The sequence below is a fragment of the Haliotis rubra genome, unplaced genomic scaffold (genome assembly GCF_003918875.1).
Source record: "Haliotis rubra isolate DU_JTF1 unplaced genomic scaffold, ASM391887v1 Scf292, whole genome shotgun sequence".
NCBI lineage: Eukaryota > Metazoa > Mollusca > Gastropoda > Lepetellida > Haliotidae > Haliotis > Haliotis rubra.
The window spans coordinates 329,872-350,954 of NW_025766960.1; the positions used below are offsets into that span (position 1 = coordinate 329,872).

Genomic DNA, 21,083 nt, shown 5'->3' on the forward strand with positions numbered 1-21,083 from the left:
TCTCGAAGTTTGATCTGCGGGTTACTTCCTTATTATTAGGGCGGTGGGGTAGCCTAATGGTTAAAGCGTTGGCTCGTTACGCCGAAGGCCCGGGTTCGAATCCCCATATGGGTACAATGTGTGAAGCCCATTTCTGGTGTCCCCCCGCCGTGATATTGCTGGAATATTGCTAAAAGCGGCGTAAAACCAAACTCAGTCAGTCAGTCAGTCCTTATTATTCCCAGGTGTTGCGCTGGGAGAAGTCGACATATTTACGTTGGTTCCTTTAACTTTTCCAACGAGCTTTTCAAACTCAGCATCAGGCAGCCGTGTCGGACTTATTGGTCCACCGGAAATCGAACCCGGGCCTTCAGCGTGATAGGCAGACACCTTAACCACTGCACTATTGCGCTCCATAAAGTCTGTACAATGGCCAATATTCCAACAACAAAATGCTGAATGCAATGTTAGAAAACAATAAACAAGCACACACAACGATCATAATTAGCAGGCTGTTGTGCCAGATTCAGTTATTCAACGATACACAAGCACACACAACTATCATAATTAGCAGGCCGTTGTGTCAGATTCAGTTATTCAACGATACACAAGAACACACAACTATCATAATTAGCAGGCCGTTGTGTCAGATTCAGTTATTCAACGATAAACAAGCACACACAACTATCATAATTAGCAAGCTGTTGTGTCAGATTCAGTTATTCAACGATACACAAGCACACACAACTATCATAATTAGCAGGCTGTTGTGTCAGATTCAGTTATTCAACGATACACAAGCACACACAACTATCATAATTAGCAGGCTGTTGTGTCAGATTCAGTTATTCAACGATAAACAAGCACACACAACTATCATAATTAGCAGGCTGTTGTGTCAGATTCAGTTATTCAACGATACACAAGCACACACAACTATCATAATTAGCAAGCTGTTGTGTCAGATTCAGTTATTCAACGATAAACAAGCACACACAACTATCATAATTAGCAGGCTGTTGTGTGATTCAGATTCAGTTATTTAGCAAGCTGTTGTTGTGTCAGATTCAGTTATTCAACGATACACAAGCACACACAACTATCATAATTAGCAGGCTGTTGTGTCAGATTCAGTTATTCAACGATAAACAAGCACACACAACTATCATAATTAGCAGGCTGTTGTGTCAGATTCAGTTATTCAACGATACACAAGCACACACAACTATCATAATTAGCAAGCTGTTGTGTCAGATTCAGTTATTCAACGATAAACAAGCACACACAACTATCATAATTAGCAGGCTGTTGTGTCAGATTCAGTTATTCAACGATAAACAAGCACACACAACTATCATAATTAGCAGGCTGTTGTGTCAGATTCAGTTATTCAACGATAAACAAGCACACACAACTATCATAATTAGCAGGCTGTTGTGTCAGATTCAGTTATTCAACGATAAACAAGCACACACAACTATCATAATTAGCAGGCTGTTGTGCCAGATTCAGTTATTCAACGATACACAAGCATACACATGTAACAAACAGGGAAAACACTTTATTTCTATGAAGGAACGTTCTACTTGAACATGATGTAAGGGACATAACTCTAACAAGGCAAATATGACTGTATAGGGAACACCACACTCCGGCGCTGCGATGACTTAGCATAACATCACTGCCCCAGGCAGTGACCGGACTTTTCTCTTGTTTGTAACAAACGCGCATATTCATAATAATAATAATAATAATAAGAAGAGACTGGCCTTACGCAAACTTTTCGGCGCGCTCTTCATAATGTTTTACATTGTTACTTATATGTTCTTCCACAACTGCGACAGTAAGGTTTATGACAGTACATATTTAGATATCAAACTGGCTGCATCGTTTCCGACCCGTCGGCTTTGACGACAGCACGTGGTGCCGTACAACCCATGTAAACAAAGGATCGCTACGCAAATCGAAATAGTGTGACATGTTTTTATTTTCTCAGTGAAATTAAGAAATTCTAACAACGTTGTTTAATTAGGTGTGTAGACTCATCAAAAATAAAAGAGTTAAGAAATCTGTACATGATATAGAATGGACAGTGTAAGATGTAATGAATCGTCACATTTTTCTGGTCTGTGGCAGAATTACTATGCTGGCTTGCCGCATGGAACTCTGGGTAGGAGAGTGAGGTTACACAACACCAGATGTTTTCCCGTAGACTTCTATAGTAACCTTACATTTTTTTTAAATCATTTAGGCTGTCAACAGCCATTCCATGTACACATGGGTACAGTCTGGCCTTTAAACTACAATAAACACTAAGTCCGGCTAACTTAGTCTGCCAATATTCCGAGCACAGGAAGCTGAACAAATCAGCCCCAGTTACGCACCAAATGTCACCTACTTGAAAATATCTGTACTCACATTAAGCATACGCCATGGCGATACAAATGACATCACTAAATACTTAAATACTTAAAGCATGGTTCGCTCGTTGTTCTGTTTTAGTTACCTTCTGTTTCCTTTTATTTATTCTCTTCATTTATCACGAAAAAATGGTTCCCATGATATCACAATACTAGTGTTTGCATTACATGCTTTCTCACAGTCACAGTCATTTTTGAGCACTTCTACCTCCATTCAGTTTACAAAGATGCCACAATATCTAGACAGATTGTATGTATATGGATATTTCTGAGAACTCCTTAAACTATTGATTACAATGGATAATGTTAAGAAAATTAAAGTTATCTCAGCTAAGTGTAGAGGACTTGCTAATAAATCTAAAAGAAAAGAATTAATGAACATACATAGGAAATAATTACACTCAATTATATGTTTACAAGACATTCATATTGATGAATCTACTTGCAATATTATGAGAAATGAATGGGGTTTACAATCCATAATTGCACCTTTTTAATCTAATTCCAGAGGAGTGGCCATTCTTTTTAACAACGATATTGATCTCAAAATACACAGGACCTTAATAGATGAAAATGGCAATTATATAATCGCTGATATAACCGTAGAGGATAAAAGACTGACACTGACTAATCTCTATGGTCCTAATAATGATGACCATCAATTTTACATTAATCTGTTTGAAAATATTCTGAATTTTGAGAATGATTCTATGGTAATTGTTGGAGACTGGAATTTGGTGATTGATCCTACAATTGATCTTGAGAATTATATGCATGTAAACAACCCAAAATCAAGAAATACTGTATTAGAATTTATCGAATCTTATAATCTTATTGATGTCTGGAGGAATTTCAATGATAAATGTAGTAAATACACCTGGTGGAAAAACAATCTAAGACAACAAGCCAGACTTGATTTCTTTATTGTATCAGAAGATATATTTGATATAACTTTGGATTCAGATATTTTGCCAGGCTATAAAAGTGACCACTCAACAATAAAGTTAACTTTTTCAAACGCTTTAAGCCAGGAACGAGGACATGGGTACTGGAAGTTTAACAATTCCTTGTTGTTAAATCCTGAATATGGAAACTTAGTCAGAACTATTTTAAATGACACTGTTCAGGAATACTCAACAGAAAAAATGGACAACTTTAAAACACTGAAAATATTAAACTTACAATTACCAACTCCTTATTTCTAGAAACATTATTAATGAAAATCCGAGGAAAGACCATATCTTTTTCATCCTACATAAAGAAAACAAAGGTAAAACATACAGAAGAACTAGAATTAAAATAAAACAGGTCGAAGATACTATTCGAAAAAACTTTCAAAACATTAAAGAAGAACTTTTGAATAAACTATCAAAATATAAGAAAGAAATGGAAGAAATTAAAAGTGAGGAAATGAAAGGAATACAAACTGAAACCGAATTCTTTGGTATGAAGAAGGAGAAAAACCTTCAAAATATTTCTGCCATCTAGAAAATAGGAATTTCTAAAAAAAATCAATTAATAAGATAATAACTAATGATAAGAATGAAATCACTGACAGAAAAATAAATACTTAATGAAGTAAAACTATTTTATAAAATTCTCTATGCTTCTCAGGAACAATATAAGGAAGAAGACTGCTTAAAGGATATTAAAACTCCAACTTTAAACAAAACACTAACAGATCATCTTGAAAGAGAAATCAGTTTGGATGAAATTAGCAATGCTGTTGACAGGATGAAGAATAATAAAAGCCCTGGGATTGATGGATTTCCTATTGATTTCTTTAAAAAAAATTGGAAAAGATTAAAAATTTGGATCAATAGATTTATTAAAGAAGTATCAACATGAAAAAAATGAAATGTCTTTGAACATGAAAGGGGTGTTATCACCTATATTGCGAAACCCCAAAAAAGATAGAACATTTCGAAAATTGGAGGCCAATCACTTTACTTAATGCTATTTATAAAATTATCAGCTCCTGCATTGCACATAGATTAAAAACTACTTTAGATGAACTTATTCACTCTAACCAAACTGGTTTTATACCGGGTAGGACTATTAGTGAAAATACAAGATTGTTATATGATATAATGTTTGAAACAAAGAAACAAAACATTCCTGGTTTGCTGATTCTGATTGACTTTGAAAAAGCGTTTGACACTGTTTCAAAAGATTTTATCAACCTGGTTTTACATAAACTTGAATTTGGCCCTGAAATGATAAGATGGATAAATATATTAACCTATGAAACAACATCTTGTGTTATCCAACATGGTAATCTATACGAGTTCTTTGCAAATGAAAGGGGATGTAGACAGGGAGACCCACTATCCCCATATCTTTTCCTTTTTGTGGCTGAGATTCTCGGTTGCATGATAAGAAATAATGAAAACATCAAAGGTATTGTCATCAATGATAATGAATATAAACTGGATCAATATGTCGATGATACTGAACTATTTCTTGATGGAACTGAAGAGAGTTTGTACTCTGCTATTGACACAATAAATAAGTTTTACAAAATGTCAGGCTTGAAAATTAATTTAGACAAATCAAAAGCAATCTGGATTGGATCCAAAGCTAAATCTATGGATAAAATATGTAATGATCTGAAAATTGAATGGGTAATTGGTGAATTTGATGTGCTAGGTATTCAATTTACACCAGATCTTAAAGACTTATGGGTAATCAACACAAGAAAGAGACTGGAGGGAATTAATAGACACTTAGCATCTTGGAGAAAAAGAAATTTAACACTTATTGGTAAAATAACAGTAATAAAAACTCTAGCAATCTCCAAATTGGTCCATATTTTCAATTCCTTGCCCAACCCACCAGCAGAATTTATCACGTCCCTTGACAAAATGTTTGTTAAATTTATTTGGAATGACAAGAATGATAAAATAAAAGGAATGTAATTAAAAACAACTATGAAGAAGGAGGTTTGAGAATGATTGATGCAAAAACATTTATAGACGCTTTGAAATTATCTACTTTAAGACAGTATTTCAAAAGAGGTGATAAGAATAATCCATGCAATATACCTTTTAAAGACATATTTAAGTTTGGAGCAAATTCTGAAACTTACTTTAAGATTGAAAATCCTTTTTGGCGTGATGTGCTAAAAGCATGGCAACTATTCCACAAAAAACATTATATTGACCCTAATAACATTAATGAACTTCTATCCCAACCATTATGGTTTAATCATAATTGTAAAAATTCATTAAACTTCATAAGGAACTGGGCAGATAAAGGGATTATAAATATTAGGGATATTTGTGATGAAACTGGATTATTGTCAATAGAATCTTTGAAAGAAAGATATGGTATCAAAGGCACTTTTTTAGATTATGAATATTTACTACATGTATTACCTGACTCTTGGAAAAATACTCTTAACCACTGTCATTTAATACCAGTTAGGGATTTAAATATTAACCAATGTCAGATATATCTAGTAAAAGCATCTAAGGCTGCAGGACTTTTTATGATAAACTTATTTCCAATGATATACACCCATATATGTGTAATAAATGGCAGCTGCTATTTCCTGAAATAGACTTTGATTGGAAAAATATATTTACAGCATACAGAAAAGGATTGCAAGACACAAAACTTTTAGATTTTCAATATAGATTTCTACAAGGAGTTATTTATACAAAAGAGAATTGCTTAAGATGAAAAAGGTTGATAGCAGTCTATGTTGTTTCTGCAATGATCTAAATGAGAGTGTTTGTCATGTGTACTGGGAATGTCAGGAGACACAAACCTTTTGGAAAAACCTACAAATTTGGCTTAACAATTTATACCCTCATCCACTGCTATTATCAAAACATATGGTTTGGTTTGGCACTCTACATCATAATATATTACTAAATCACATCATCATTGCAGCAAAAAGACACATTTACGTATGCAGTATTAAAAATACGCATCCAAACATAGCTCTATTTATAAAAACTTTGAAGGAAATATTCTTTGTGGAAAACCATATATGCAAAAGAAATAATAATATAGAAGATTTCAATCATAAATGGGGTCTTCTCTTCCCAGTACTTTGATGAATTTAAAATGTATCCAATTTACCTGAGGTCATATTTCTCTTTTATGGACTTATATATGTGTATTAACATGATATTGACATAATACCTGTACATCATCCATCTGTCTGTACATCACTGTTCTACATATCATATCGTTGTTATCCTGGGAACCAATAAAAAAAAATATAAAAAAATAAAAAGGTCATATGCAACCAAAAAATCAAACATAATTAAAACACAACTATCACTTATTCATGACATATAATATACATTGCTGATTATGAAAAAACATAAAAACAAAATTATAAGCGTACAATCGCAAATCAAAAGTGCAATATTTTGTACTTGGGTTTACTTCCCAAGAAACGAAGCAGCCGGGATACCGAACCAAGTCAGAGCGGGTAGGTGTGCACTCACGTGTAACGGCTGGTTCATTTGCAGATGCCCTCACGGCTCATTGTGTGTGTATATATAGAGATGTTGGGTTTTGTAAATACATGCTCTTTATTTTTGTATAACATTTTGCAATCAACAGACATCAGAACATGCCATGTGTACAAGTATCACACCTGCCTGTCTGTGTAATTACATATTTTGACAGAGACCGAACTCGGGCCATAAATCAATGCATTTTGTTTATGGTGTATAGCCTGATTGGTGTTAAGTTCAAATTGCATGTGGTCAGTGATAGCAGCTGTGTATTGAATATTGTCATTAGCAGACAGGCAGGCAGACACACAGGTGTCAATAAAACAAGACATTGAGTTTTGTCTGTGACAACGACACATCTATATCACAGCTAGAAATTCTGTCGACGCTAAGTAATGACATTGCTTTTAAGTATCGAACTGAGAAAGTGACTCGGTAAGAAGAACGTGTGGTGAAATAGACGAATGAAATTATATAAACAGTTAAATCGGTAATCTACTGTAAGAACATGTAAAAAGCTCGCGCCTGTGAAATATCAACAAAACATTACAAAAATAGCTCACACCAAAGCCTTCACCGAATATTCACCGGACAACCCGCTTCCAAGCTTCGCGAACCTATTTCACTGCGCATGTGCTATGAGCGCAGCCCAGCTGTTGAAACCACTTCAGTTCCCCCAAGCGCTGGGGGAAAGTTAGTGAATCGTTTGAACTACGATTTCGCGCGGGTTTTTTCATCGCGTTATTTTTCAACTTTATAAGTTGAATTTGCATTTTTGATGATTTGTTTCAGTAAGTCCATACCGAAATGTATCAGAATCTGCAAAGTTGTGCTTTACGTTGCATGTGACCTTTAATTTGCCGTCAGATTTAATTTCTGGATGGATGTGTTTTTAAAAAAACATCAAAATCTTACACTATTTCATCCAATCACAGCTGTCACATGTCTCTATCTCTTCAAATGTTTACATACGTACTCGCTCAGGGAGCATGCGATTCTGATTTAGTGTCGTGGAACCTGTGTACACCATCACCTCCCATCTGGTTCAGAGATTCTCACGTCGGAAGTATTTTTTCACCACTATGTGGAAACCGTGTCAGATCTTTGAATATTTTTGGATGTAAATGACAGACGTCTCCGAATACGATGACAGTCGAAAACTAAAAATTCACAAAAAATCTTAAAAGTTATGAAAAGAACAGCATTATGCTTGTAAACAGTTGGACAATGTGCGTTTGAAAACACGGGACAAGAATGTGTCATTGCAGTACTATCTAATGCTGAGGCAGTCACTGACCAAACACTATGGCGCCACTAGTCATGGAGGTAAGGACCGTTCATAATTTATGGCTGAACGGGGGTGGGTTGGTGGTGATGATTTTTATGGAGAAACATGTACAATCTAAACGACCCCTCCCTCCCCCCCTAAAATTTATGTACAAAGTAAGTGACCTCCCCTGCTCTCACGTACAAATTCAATTACCAACCCCCACCCCAACCCAACCCACCCTTTTCTTTCAATAATTTTAAGCATGGTCATTATGGTTGAAAGAATACGTTACCCCAGAAATCTATACGTGAAAGAATTCAGTGTGACAAGCAGAACATGCAGAACATATATACGTGAAAAAATTCAGTGTGACAAACAGAACACCCATCGTTTCTACCATCGATTAATTGCTATCGGAGACTTAACAATTGCAATCCATCGATAGTTCGATGCATCGTTACAGCCGTTACAATTACAATTTTATCACTGCTGCCTGCTGCAGCGTTCCAGCAGACACAATGTAAATGAAAAACAACATTGTTTTACAAGAAGTTACACTGACAAATAACTAATGTTGGACAATTTCTGGTGCCTTGGTAGATTTGTCGTATTTTGTCTCCCGACATGCAATTTGCAAGCCAGGTGTGCAGCATTTAATAGTCGCCTTCTTCTGTCTTTAAGATTTTGGCCCACCTAAAATCAAAACCAGAATACATGTACATCTAAACAGAGCAATTATCTGAATAACGTGTTTGTACCTCGGGTATCTCACAAAAATGGCTTCGTAATACAATATTCAATATAATCCAAATTGTAACTTGTTTATAAACAGTTCTCCGAAGCTCTGTTATCCATGATCCATTCCTGATGATGATCCCACTGAGATCATTGTTACATCATGTCAGGTTTTCAACGCGCATGAAGCTGACACACCGCAATATACCTGAGAGGCTAATAAAGGAGCGTTGAACCAAACTCACTTATATCAATCTATCAAAAACTAAAGATAACAAGACCTGTGAAGATCCGGATCAGGCTCGCCGACACACGTCATCGTTTCCCAATCGATGCTCATGCTGTGATGACTGGATTGTCTGGTCCAGACTCGATAATGTACAGACCGTCGCCATTTAGCTGGAATATTGCTGAGTGCAGCGTCAAACTAAACTCACTCACTCACTTAAGAAAAGTGATTTTGCCATCAATGATACTTACTTCCATTTACATGTAGTTCTCGTTTCCATCTTTGTGTGAAGGATGGAGTTCAGCATGATCAAGTGCTTTGCAATTGCGTTTACGACGACGACGACGACAACAGTAGACAGCTATTCCTACCAGGAGCAGCAGGAGCGGCAGGCCTATCACTACGGTCCACATAATGACGCAGAAACTGCAACACAATTGGTATACGTTTATCTTTTTTAAATACACAACCCCTGAGAAGATATGTAGGTCCCATTTCTTTCAGAGGTTTTTTCATACCACGTGATTTTAATCGTAGAATATGTGTTATTTTAATGTATGGCTAATTTAAACTACATTCGACAATGGCTGATGTAAATCTAGCTTGGGTCCATGCAGGTAGCTAAGGTTCTGTAAGTCCTTAGTATGGTGATCTATCCTCAGTTGTTCGCGACCTATAACCCATTTTATATTGTGCTGTTAAAGACAGAAATAGTGTTTTACGGTTATATGCTAGTTTTAAGACTTTAGTATAAATCTGTGATAAACTAGTTATTTGACTGTTCTTTGCAGACAGGTAAGTATATAAGTTATTTTTTATTTCATTTATACATTTACAAATTTACAACTTTCAAAGTCACGATATGGCTGAAATACTGCCGATGTGGCTTTAACTCACTCACTCACTTAAATAGACAATAGCATTATTCAACAGAAACAAACAAGACATATAAACAGAATCTTTCCTATTGCCATCACTAAAATGATATAAATAGCGGTATTTATGTTAAGTATACGACTTCGGCGTAAAACAAAACTCACTCAAACACTAACTATTAAGTGTCTCAGAAATAATACGGTGGGATGAGTTGGGTTTGAGGTTAAATCCATGAAGTAATATTCCGTTGACCACATTATTCAATAACCTTTAGATATATTGAAATGTCGAATGCAATGTTGACTCACGAAACTATTGCCTCACAGAATAGATATATGCTCTGACAACTTTGGATGCTTCATTATGCTCGGAAAGGATATATTTATCTAACGTGTAGATGTATCTGGGCTTGGGTTCTTACAGATTGAGGGGCGGTGAGGTAGCCAAGTGGTTAGAGCGTTCGCTCGTCACGCCGAAGACCCGGGTTTGATTCCTCACATGGGCACAATGTGTGAAGCCCATTTCTGGTGTCCCCGTGATATTGCTGGAATATTGCTAAAAACGGCGTAAAACCATACTCACTCGTTCACTGTTACAGGTTGATGGAATATAACGGTTGTCTGTTTTAAAGTGATGTAGTGAAATGACCTCGGGATCGCGATTGCTTCATATATATTTTGTGAGGTGAGGTGAAATGGGGTTTAACATCGTACTTAAGAATATTTCGCTCATCTGACGACGTGCATGCGTGTGTATGTGTGACTGCTTGTACTAGCCCAGACTTCAGCTGGTTTTATAGTGCTAGCTCACTGAGATACCATGCCGCAGTTAAGCATGAATACCCCACTCAGACACATTATACTGACTCCGAGCCGACCAGTTCTTGTTGTACCCATTAATGCTGAGCGCCAGGCAGGGACAAACAAGTACCATATTTTAACGTCTTTCAGTATGACGCGGCCGGGGATCGAACTCGCGACCTTCCGCTCTCCGGGCGGACGTTTTAACCACTACACCACGGATCATATATTATTATATATAGGGCTGTTTATATATCCATGTGTGCGTGAGTGTGTCAGCTTCGAATGATCCAGACTTATTCCAACTCTGATGCTGTTCCACCGAGATATTGCGCCGGAAATTAACACTCCAGGCTAGCTATTCTCGAAACGTTCGTAGCCCTACGAACTTCTTAAGCCTATTCTTCACACATTGGCTACGATCAAAGTAAAGAATTCTTAGGGCTACGAACATTTCGAGAATAAGGGCCCAGTATACAAATCCGACCTGACCAGTTCTTATATAACAATAATCCAGTCAATGCCGAAAGCCAGCAGGGGCAGTTCGTACCATCTTTAACGTCCACGTGTTTGATGCGTCCATCAACTGACATTCTGTTTTCCTTCAAGATGCCTCAGCCCATAGAGCATGGAGGCGGTTGCTAAGAATGGCCAGACAATAGACAGCACTGATGTAAGCAGAAGTAAATGCGGTGTACGATCAATAAATATTGATCATCTACAGGGACCGCCGCTTAACCACCTTCAGTTACAGTATAATCATTCGTTCCCCACTCGTGTTATTCCGGGACAACCGCATTACCGACTCGTGCCAATCTGGAAAGATTATATTTTGGCGTATGAACTTGAAACAAGAATGCCAACTCTATTTCTGTTTAATTCCAACAGTAATTAAAATTACTGAAGCACTTTTAAGATTTTAACGTGTTTTGGTCAATAATAATGATGATGATTTGTAAAAACACATTCTGATGTAATTATTAGCAGCTGTTCATCTTATGTTTTCGAATGTATATTTCTAAAAACGGTTTCAGAATCTCACATGCGATTTTTTTCCCTGCACAGGCAATTAGAATAACATTTTATTTAGTCCTGTAATAGATAACGAACATGACTTTAGATATATATCTCAAACTGAATAGTTCATGGACAGCCCTGTCATGTCAGTGCAGACGGTGTCTACCTCTGAACTTTAAATAAGCAAGCTTGATGCCATACCCATGCTGGCATTGAAGATGTCAAGAACCCCAAGAAACTAATATACATGTATATTGTTTTGAAACTGGTAGCTATTCATAATGGCATTACCCGAAAATGTCGGAAGCCTCACGTACAATCGATAGATGAAATGCTCAATTCGACCCTTGAGAGCCGTTATGTAAACAAACTCACGTGTGTGATTTTGAATCTCTTACCGTTTATGGCACTACAGCTAATGTCAAAGTGACGATATGTATTTTCATAAATACATAATCGCATAATGCCATACCGATATAAGGACTCGAGGTGATTTTATCAAAGTACCTCAGTCGTTACGCGCTTTCCGATTCGCGCATAATATTCCTCGAAAGGGGGACGAATGTCGCGATAATAAAAAGAGACGAGACAGCGATAGCACACGATGAGAAAGCAAGATTGGGAGCGAAAGTCGCTGACTTTGTGCGCTGGTTATTGGGTACCTGACTGAGAGGATAGGTTCGAATCCCGGATGAGACTCAAATTAACAAACGAACTAGAATCTGTACTATACTGAAAAAGTGTAATCCTGACATAATATGTGTTACATTTGACCATTTACTAAATGGCATAGTGCATTCACAGATTTTAGAAATGTCTTCAACTTAAAGTCACATATCAGACTTTTGTTTTATGACATTGTGATGAAATCCTCTTAACATATTGTTAAAAATAATTCTTTCCGTTCTAACAGTCTCTTGAAATGAAATTCACTGCCAATACGATCGCATGCACGCACGCACAAACACACACACACACACACACACACACACACACACACACATACATACACACATACATACATACATACATACATACATACATACATACATACATACATACATACATACATACATACATACATACATACATACATACATACATACATACATACATACATACATACATACATACATACATACATACATTATCGTTTTAGAAAGTTAGTAGCATATGACAGTGTGTACTTTCATCCACAACAATAACGACTTGGTGGGAAATGTGTAAAAAGTGACAGTTACTTACATTGGTGGACTCGGCGAGCAACCCACACACGAACACGCTTCTGCAAAAAGAGTGATTGTTTTGACAGGATATAAGTATTGCCTGGCGCATAGATTAGCACAGATACATTCACCAACACACCAGTCACTCAGTTGATAGAAAACATATTTTATACGAAACACTCTTTACAGGAAACACTTTACAGGAAACACTTTACAGGAACACACTTTACAGGAAACACTTTTTAGGGAACATACTTTACAGGAAACACACTTTTTAGGGAACATACTTTACAGGAAACACTTTTAGGGAACATACAGGAGGAAACACTTTTAGGGAACATACTTTACAGGAAACACTTTTAGGGAACATACTTTATAGGAACATACTTTACAGGGAAACCCTTTTTAGGGAACATACTTTACAGGAAACACTTTTTAGGGAACATACTTTACAGGAAACACTTTTTAGGGAACATACTTTACAGGAAACACTTTATAGGAAACACTTTACATGTAACACATTTTACAGGAAAACACACTTTACAGGAAACACTTTATAGGAAACACACTTTACAGGAAACAGGCATTACAGGAAACACACTTTACAGGAAACACACTTTATAGGAAACTTCCAATTGTCAATACCATTTATAAATGTGGACCGCTGAAAATTATTCGTGGCAGTCAGATAGGCAATATCATAGGATTGCGTTCACATTGGAACTGTAAAGATGGCGTTGCTGGTATATAAAGTGGGATCGTTGCATAAGAATAATATCTTCTCCTGGGTAAACACTAATAATATATTGTCCTGGGTAAACACTAATAATATATTGTCCTGGATAAACACTAATAATATATTGTCCTGTACTTCAAGCGACATAATGTATGGTTTAAGGTGTACTCGTTGTCATCACATAGCAGTGGAAGAAATGGCGACGGTTTACCTGTACCAGTTCCCATCAGAATCAGGAGGATGCCAATGGTGATGATGAGAGGCTTGGCCATGTTCTTAGATGCTGTTGTTCTGTCTGGTCAACAGGATCAACATGGAAAACATCAAACCACAAGTTACTATAGTGGACAAATGACTATTATTCTGATAAAGTTTTGATAGCTTACATCCGAGAGAACCTTGAATGCCATACAACGACAAGAGAACAGTTTGCGTGGTGCATATTATCATTTACAAACCATTTCGGAGGCAAGGAAGACATTGGCAAAGGTTAGCTTATGTTATCAAGCAATTCAATTGGTTTATTGATACACAGTTGTTGGGCGATCTATAGCCTGTTTTATATTGTATCGTTATCTATCGTTTAAGTATTTTAGATTTAATTACTAGTTTTAAATATATCTATCTGTGATAATCTAGTTGGTTTTGCTGTGCTTTGTCGACAGATACTTTAAAATGATTACCTTGTTTTCATCGCTATATGGCCGTAATATTGTGGATGCGATGTAAAATTTTAACTCACTCACTCATTGATACCAGAGAGTGTAGCTTGTTTTCTGTCCTTCCTATATATGGTCTTGATCTTTTGAATTAATGTCAACAGATGCTAGTCCGCGACAAGAATTTGGCCTTCCGGAAATAACTTAATACGAAACGAAGGGTTAAGATTGATTATCAGGAAAACCGGAACAGTTTATTGTTTTAAATATATATCATGTAAATGTTTCATGTTCAGACAAACTCGTATTTTAATCTGAATAGAATATAGATATGACCATTACTGGATTAAAGGATGTGCTCATACGTCTTAGCCTAAATCTAGTACTTTTATGAAATACCACACTCGCTTTGTAAGTTCAAGCTTAATCACACGGACACTGAATGAGAATGACCAAAAACATACTTGGAATATTTCGTCGCTCTGTCAAGTGACGTTGAATGGCCTGAAAAATCCAAAGAACAAGTCTTGAGACCAGGAGACGCCATTGTGGAATGGAAGCTACACTAAGATTGCTATATCTACATGTAGCTTTCTATCGTTAGTGATCAGTCGAATTTACAGTTTCCTGATTCTTTAAAGTCTACTTTCTCCATGGAATCATGTCTTTTGAAAGTATACTTGGCGTGATTAGTAAAGGGTCAAACGATATATAGCACATGTAAAGAAACGTTTCTCAGAACTAATAGAACTAAGTGTGTCATCATAATGTTTGATATGTTGACAAACGTGACACATAGTGACATACAGAAATGTATACTACGCTCAATGTGCCTCGTCTTGAAGATGAAGGGTCATTCTGTAACTACCTTAGAATGGAGCCAGCTCTTTTCGACGAACTCCTTGAAAGAGTTGGCCCTCGACGAACTCCTTGAAAGAGTTGGCCCAAGAATTGCACAAAAGGACACAAACTGGTGAGCAAGAGCCTGGTGTGTACCTCGCTGTGACTCTCAGTTTCCTTGCTCCTGGGCACAAACATTTTGATTCAATCAATCTCTTTATTCCAGTACTGAAGAGGCCACAGGCCTATAGTACAAAGTATGATAACAATAGTGGCATACAATCACAATGTTTGCAGACGTTGGGGTTTTCTATGTACAAAAGCATGGTGGATATACATACCAAGGTTGCGAATATAAGTTGTATTACTGGAGGTCATTAACAAATTAAATTTACACGTGGTAGGATATGAATGGTAATATTGTCGTAGATATTTTGTCCTTAAATCAGTGTAGTAAGGACATACCAGCAAAAAGTGGAACTCATCTTCAATTACATTTAATGTACAAAATTTACACAGTGTGTTTTCTCTTGGAATATTATAATATCTGCCTTTCTCGATCATAAGATCATGTGAAGAGCATCTAAATCTGGATAATGAAACGAGGAATACTCTGAGATTAATATCGTGGAGGTATTGATCTGTATTTAAAACAGATTTAAAAGTACTGTAAAAGGTGGATTTAGGCGACTGTATTAAAGATGAATTCCAATTCTGACTTCATATCTTTTAATCTTTGCGATAAAGCTTATAAAATGACTTTGGGCAGGTAATCTTCTGTGACAGAAATACATCACTAAAACCAGAATGATTCAGTAAATTCCTAATATTCGTTACCCAATTTGATTTGCCGTTGGTGTCAAATAAACACATCATGTTATAACATTTCTTGGGAAATCTTGATACAGGCATATTCAAAAGCTTTACCCAGTATTTTATAGTTTTCATCTGTGCTTCTAAATAAAGTGGGAAGCGACCGCATTCACCATAAATCATCACATTTGGGGTATTTGATTTAACTCCTAGGACTTTTTTACAAGCGTACAAGTGAACCTTTTCAAAGCTTCCAAACGAGAAAAAACCCAAACCTCTGCCCCATATAGCAAAATTGGTTTAATTTTTGTATCAAATATTTTGAAATTTGCTTTGAAATTTACATTGCCCAATTTCTTTAAATTACTGTAAATGCCCATAAAAATCTTTCGTCCCTGCAAAGCAGCACTATTTCCATGGTGATACCATGATAACGTATTGGCAAAATGGACACCTAGATATTGATATCCTTTAACAACTTCTAAGTAGTCTCCGTTATATAGCCACTTTTGTTTTTTTGGACAATTTACCTCCATTCTTAAAGACAACAACTTTTGTTTTATTTTCATTTACGTTAAGCTTAAATTCAAGGCAATGACTTTCCAATAAGGTAATTTGTTTTTGTAGACCCTTAACTGTACTTGAGAACATGATAACATCATCAGCAAACAATAACAAAAATACCTTAACAATATCCGGGTGCAACTGAATACCATCTGTACAATTATGATACACAACTGACGCTAATTCATTTATGAAGAAAACGAACAGAAATGGGCTTAGTATACAGCCTTGGCGTACACCGACATTGCTATCAAATGCTGATGACATAACACCATTAGTACGCGCATTTTTAGAACGCGCTAAGAAGGTAGAACGGTATAATCGATCTGCTCGTTAGATCCGGCCTCGCAATACCAGTGAGTATGGCACATTCACCGTTCCGTTCACTGAGTGTATGTTTGTCTTTGCATGTTAAATTCATTCACATGCTGTTAAGAAAGTGATCTAAAATGCAACACTCACCTCGTGTTAGTAAACACAGCTGACATTAACTGACTGGATCATTCTATCCAATAACGTTTCCCAAGAAGCGTTGTGATCTGTGAATAGGATCAGGTGATTAGGAATAAAATGTCATCTTCCAATTTAGACCGCCACGTCATTGCCAAAAATACAGGCTAATGTGTAATGACTCATCGGTTTTAACCCACACATGGAATATGTTCTGCACCCGTATTGTTTCTTATAGACTGGGTATGTCTACTTACGTGCGTGCGTGCGCGTGTGTGTGTGTGCGTGCGTGCGTGCATGCATGCATTCATGCACGTGTGCTTGTGCTTGTGCGTATATACTAACGGTCGCTATTCAGTACCTAACAATGTCCAGGTAAGCTTACGACAAGCCCATGGAATACAATCTCATTCACGGTCCGGTGTGTGGCCTTGTTATGTTACATCTATTCATGCAGTCTGAGATCAGAAATCGATCTGAAATGTTTGCTACGCTCTACGCGCCTCATGTTAGTAAATACAGCTGAAATGTAACTAAGATCATTAGATCATTCTATCCAGTTCCGTTTCACAGGAAGAGTTCTGATCTGTGGATATGAATAGGTGGCCATTTAAACATGATACAGTATCCATTGTTTCAACAAGACACTTCCTTACCTGTGTTGCCTCCTGTACTGTATCTGTTCTTGGGTAGAAATGCCATTTAGACTGCCACTTCATTGTCAAAAATACATTTAGTTAGTTGAATGCCATTGGTTAAAATCAAAACATACGTTTTACGTGAAATACAAATATAGACCTACATGCAACACATCATCGCTATTAACCAACAAATGGAAATATATTAATCACCCATGTGATTCCTTATACATAAGATACATTGCAGGTAACAAAAACACATGCAAAACACAGGTTGCCTTACGTGTATACAAATATGGTTCTCTATACAACACATCATATGGAATAACCCACAAATGGAAATTCCATTACGTATTGTCGGTAATTCCCAATGCTATGATCGATAATTAACCTCTTACAGAGGGAAGTCAAGTTACATGTAATCATTATCAGCTGTTCAATACACGCCTATCGCAGTGACTGCTATTGTAGCCATTTCAGACATTGAAAGACGAGTTGGATGCATCAGAAAAATATTTTTGCAAGGAAATTCTTGTTTTCATATATACATATTGACAGTACCAAGTGACCTCGTGAATATAGTTCGCTTTAAATATTCAGATTTGGTGTCTGGATAGATTGTTTTGTTATGTATGATTCGTGTAACGTGATGCACTTCATCAGCTGATGAACGTAAAAAAATCCTTCAATCCACATGTGTGAAACCCTTTTTCTGGTGTCCCCTGAGGTGATATTGCTGGAATATTGCTGAAAGTGGCGTAAAACCACTCACTCATTCATACTTACCAGGCACATGGTAGTATGGTGGGCTATAGTAGTGTGTACCGGTGAAGGTTTCGTCACATTTTCCTTCACCTGACTATCGGAACAGGTTATCTAAACAAAATCCACGAAGAATTTGGGTATTTTCTGTTTCGAAGGTATGACTAATAATTATGATCTCGAAGATATGGTCCTGGATCCAACGACAGTAGCATTGGCAACTGTGCTACTATCTTTGGATCAATCAGTAATTATTGGTTTATAAACATCATAGCTGTTTGTAATTGTTATATTGATATGTTATATTCATGCTGATTAATTAGTTAATTTCTATCTGATTTCTTTAGTTTTGTTAAAGAAACATCTACAGGTGGCCTTATTATTCCCACGGAGGAGATGACAGAATTGTAGCAGGAGAAATGTTAGTGAGTTAAATTTCTGCAGCAGAAAATTCAGAGTTTCTTCTTATTCCAAGGGGAGGATGAGGGATTGTTTCAACACTTACATCATCAAAAGACAAAACAAAAAACACTATCCCTGATGAACTGGAAAATTTCTTTGTGCCTTTCCCCGTCACATTTCGACCCTAAACACGTTGGGTTGTTTAAGCAAATTTAATCATGAGTATCAAGGAATCAATAGTATGGAAAGCACACTGTGGGTTTTTAAAAGTATAAACATTTCGTAAGGGAAGTTTTTGACTTTTCTCAATAAATTAAAAGGTACTAATCAAAACTGAAAGGGAATATTTTTCTGATCCGGGCTGCATCTGTATGAACCTGAGAGGCAAAAGAATGCATGCCTCTCAAACAATGTTATCAAAATTCACCTGCGTTTGGTTAGCACTTAAAGGTTACATGGTTTAATATTCTAACTTATAAATTCATTTCAAACTTACTTATTTTATTGCATAATCAGTCAGAGACGTAACGTGTACGTGAGACGGCCTATCGTCTCTTGTACTCAAGACGGGTGCGCTCTGCGGTACTAAGTAAAGCGCTTGAGCCCAATTAATTCAATCACCGTGGAACCAACTCGATTGGGTGCGAACAAGGCGAGGGGTGATTAAAGCGTCCTGTAAAATCCCCAGGCGTAGTGGTTACTTGACAGTCGTGTAACATATGTTATATTTTGGGATTACACTTTCTTAGTAAAGTACAAATTATAGTACTTTTTTTAGTTGAGCCCCCTTCGGGATTCGAACTCACACCCTCAGAGTCAGGCACCAAATCGCCAGCACACAAAGTCAGCCGCCTAACCCGCTCAGCTACCGCGACTTCCCAAAAATGGAAGTCGGGCACCTGGTAGTCTAGACTGCGGGTTTTGTGTACCCCTCTGATAGGTGTTAATTGGCACGGCTCCCACGGCCGAAAGCTATGATTACTAAGAAAGTGTAATCCCAAAATATAACATATGTTACATATGTTACATTTGACCACTTTCTAAATGGCATTGTGTAATCATTCACAGTCGTGATTAAATAGATTTCTCGATCTCGAATTTCACGCTTTTGTAATTTGCTCTGAAGAGATTACGAAGGCAAGTCAAAACATTGATTACACGACAGTCTCGTTTCATGCTAACTGGGTTCTGTCCTCTTGCGCGGCTTAGTACAATAACCAGTCCCGAATTTTGAGACCTACTCATTAAACTGGATATATAAATATTAATCAGTATTATTTGATACATCTAATCATTTGTATACTAGGCACATAAAGAAACTGTGAAGGACTCCTTTGGTGATTGTTCAGGGCAACTTAACTGGTGTGGGCTAGAGGGATCAGATTCTTCGACCTGTGGCAATTCCTTTTCTGCAACGTCATGGCCCTACGTTAACATTCCAACAGGACAATGCCCGCCCTCATACGGCAAGGGTTGCTATGGATTTCTTGCAACACCACAACGTTCACTTACTGCCTTGGCCTGCAAATTCACCGGATCTCCCCCGATAGAGCATGTTTGGGATGAGATGGATCGACGTCTACGCCGTCTTCCTCATCCGCCAGATAACGTCCTTGACCTTGCAACAGAACTTGAGAGAATCTGGCGTGACATCCCACAAGCCTTCCTTGCACGTTTGATAGGCTCTATGGTCGTCGATGCACTGGTGTTCTCAATGCCGATGGCGGATAAACCCATTATTGAGCTTGTGACATGGTCGTTTGACCCCTGTCCCGCTTGTGGACTCGTGACGTCATTGTGATTGACTTTTCAATTGAAATTCTCCCGACTTGTTATGGTCTCATGATCCCTCCATTAAAGTTTATATGTACCTTTGACATTGTTATCGTACTTATCAACTGGGATAATATTTTGACAATGCACAGTTTCTTTATGTGGCTAGTACATATTGCTACACTACGCTCCTTCTAATCCTTGCAAACACGTCGTGCAGTGTGCTCTTTCGTACAACGTGATCTGACAAAAGGAACTCTGGAAATCGTGGAAATCTCAAAACGAGGCTCGGCCGTTAGAAATGTTTGGCGGTCTGGTACGGACTTAATGTTGTATCAATCATATTGTACGTTACAAACAAAACAAAACACATAACAGGTGTAACCAGTGAGACAGATGAATTGTGACTCATTTTACGA

General features: G+C 37.1%; 1 protein-coding gene across 6 annotated transcripts; it reads right to left on the bottom strand.

Moving 5' to 3' along the window:
• Positions 1-8,665: 8,665 nt before the first annotated feature.
• LOC124282077 lies at positions 8,666-17,994 on the bottom strand. 6 transcript variants are annotated; one of them, XR_006900045.1, is made up of 6 exons: positions 17,746-17,991; positions 15,291-15,443; positions 13,975-14,058; positions 13,047-13,086; positions 9,360-9,534; positions 8,666-8,837 (listed from the first exon to the last, which is right to left on the bottom strand). XR_006900045.1 is itself a non-coding variant. In XM_046718045.1 (6 exons), exons 1-5 carry the CDS (start codon positions 17,806-17,808, stop codon positions 9,366-9,368), a joined length of 396 nt encoding a protein of 131 aa, XP_046574001.1. In that variant the 5' UTR covers positions 17,809-17,994; the 3' UTR covers positions 8,666-8,837; positions 9,360-9,365. The 6 variants fall into 6 exon arrangements, 2 of the variants coding, with proteins under 2 accessions (XP_046574001.1, XP_046574002.1); XR_006900044.1 differs by having other exon boundaries at positions 15,291-15,446; XR_006900046.1 differs by lacking the exon at positions 17,746-17,991 and adding an exon at positions 14,887-14,926 and having other exon boundaries at positions 15,291-15,773.
• Positions 17,995-21,083: the final 3,089 nt, after the last annotated feature.

What these genes read in the sequence shown, in the direction of transcription:
- LOC124282077 (XM_046718045.1), bottom strand. Translation starts at nt 17,808, where the DNA reads ATGAAGTGGCAGTCTAAATGGCATTTCTACCCAAGAACAGATACAGTA. An exon ending in AGAGCGACGAAATATTCCAA is followed by an intron (nt 14,059 to 14,886) that starts GTATGTTTTTGG and finishes CCTGTTGACCAG; the next exon opens with ACAGAACAACAGCATCTAAG. An exon ending in TGCTCGCCGAGTCCACCAAT is followed by an intron (nt 9,535 to 13,046) that starts GTAAGTAACTGT and finishes ATTGTGTTGCAG; the next exon opens with TTTCTGCGTCATTATGTGGA.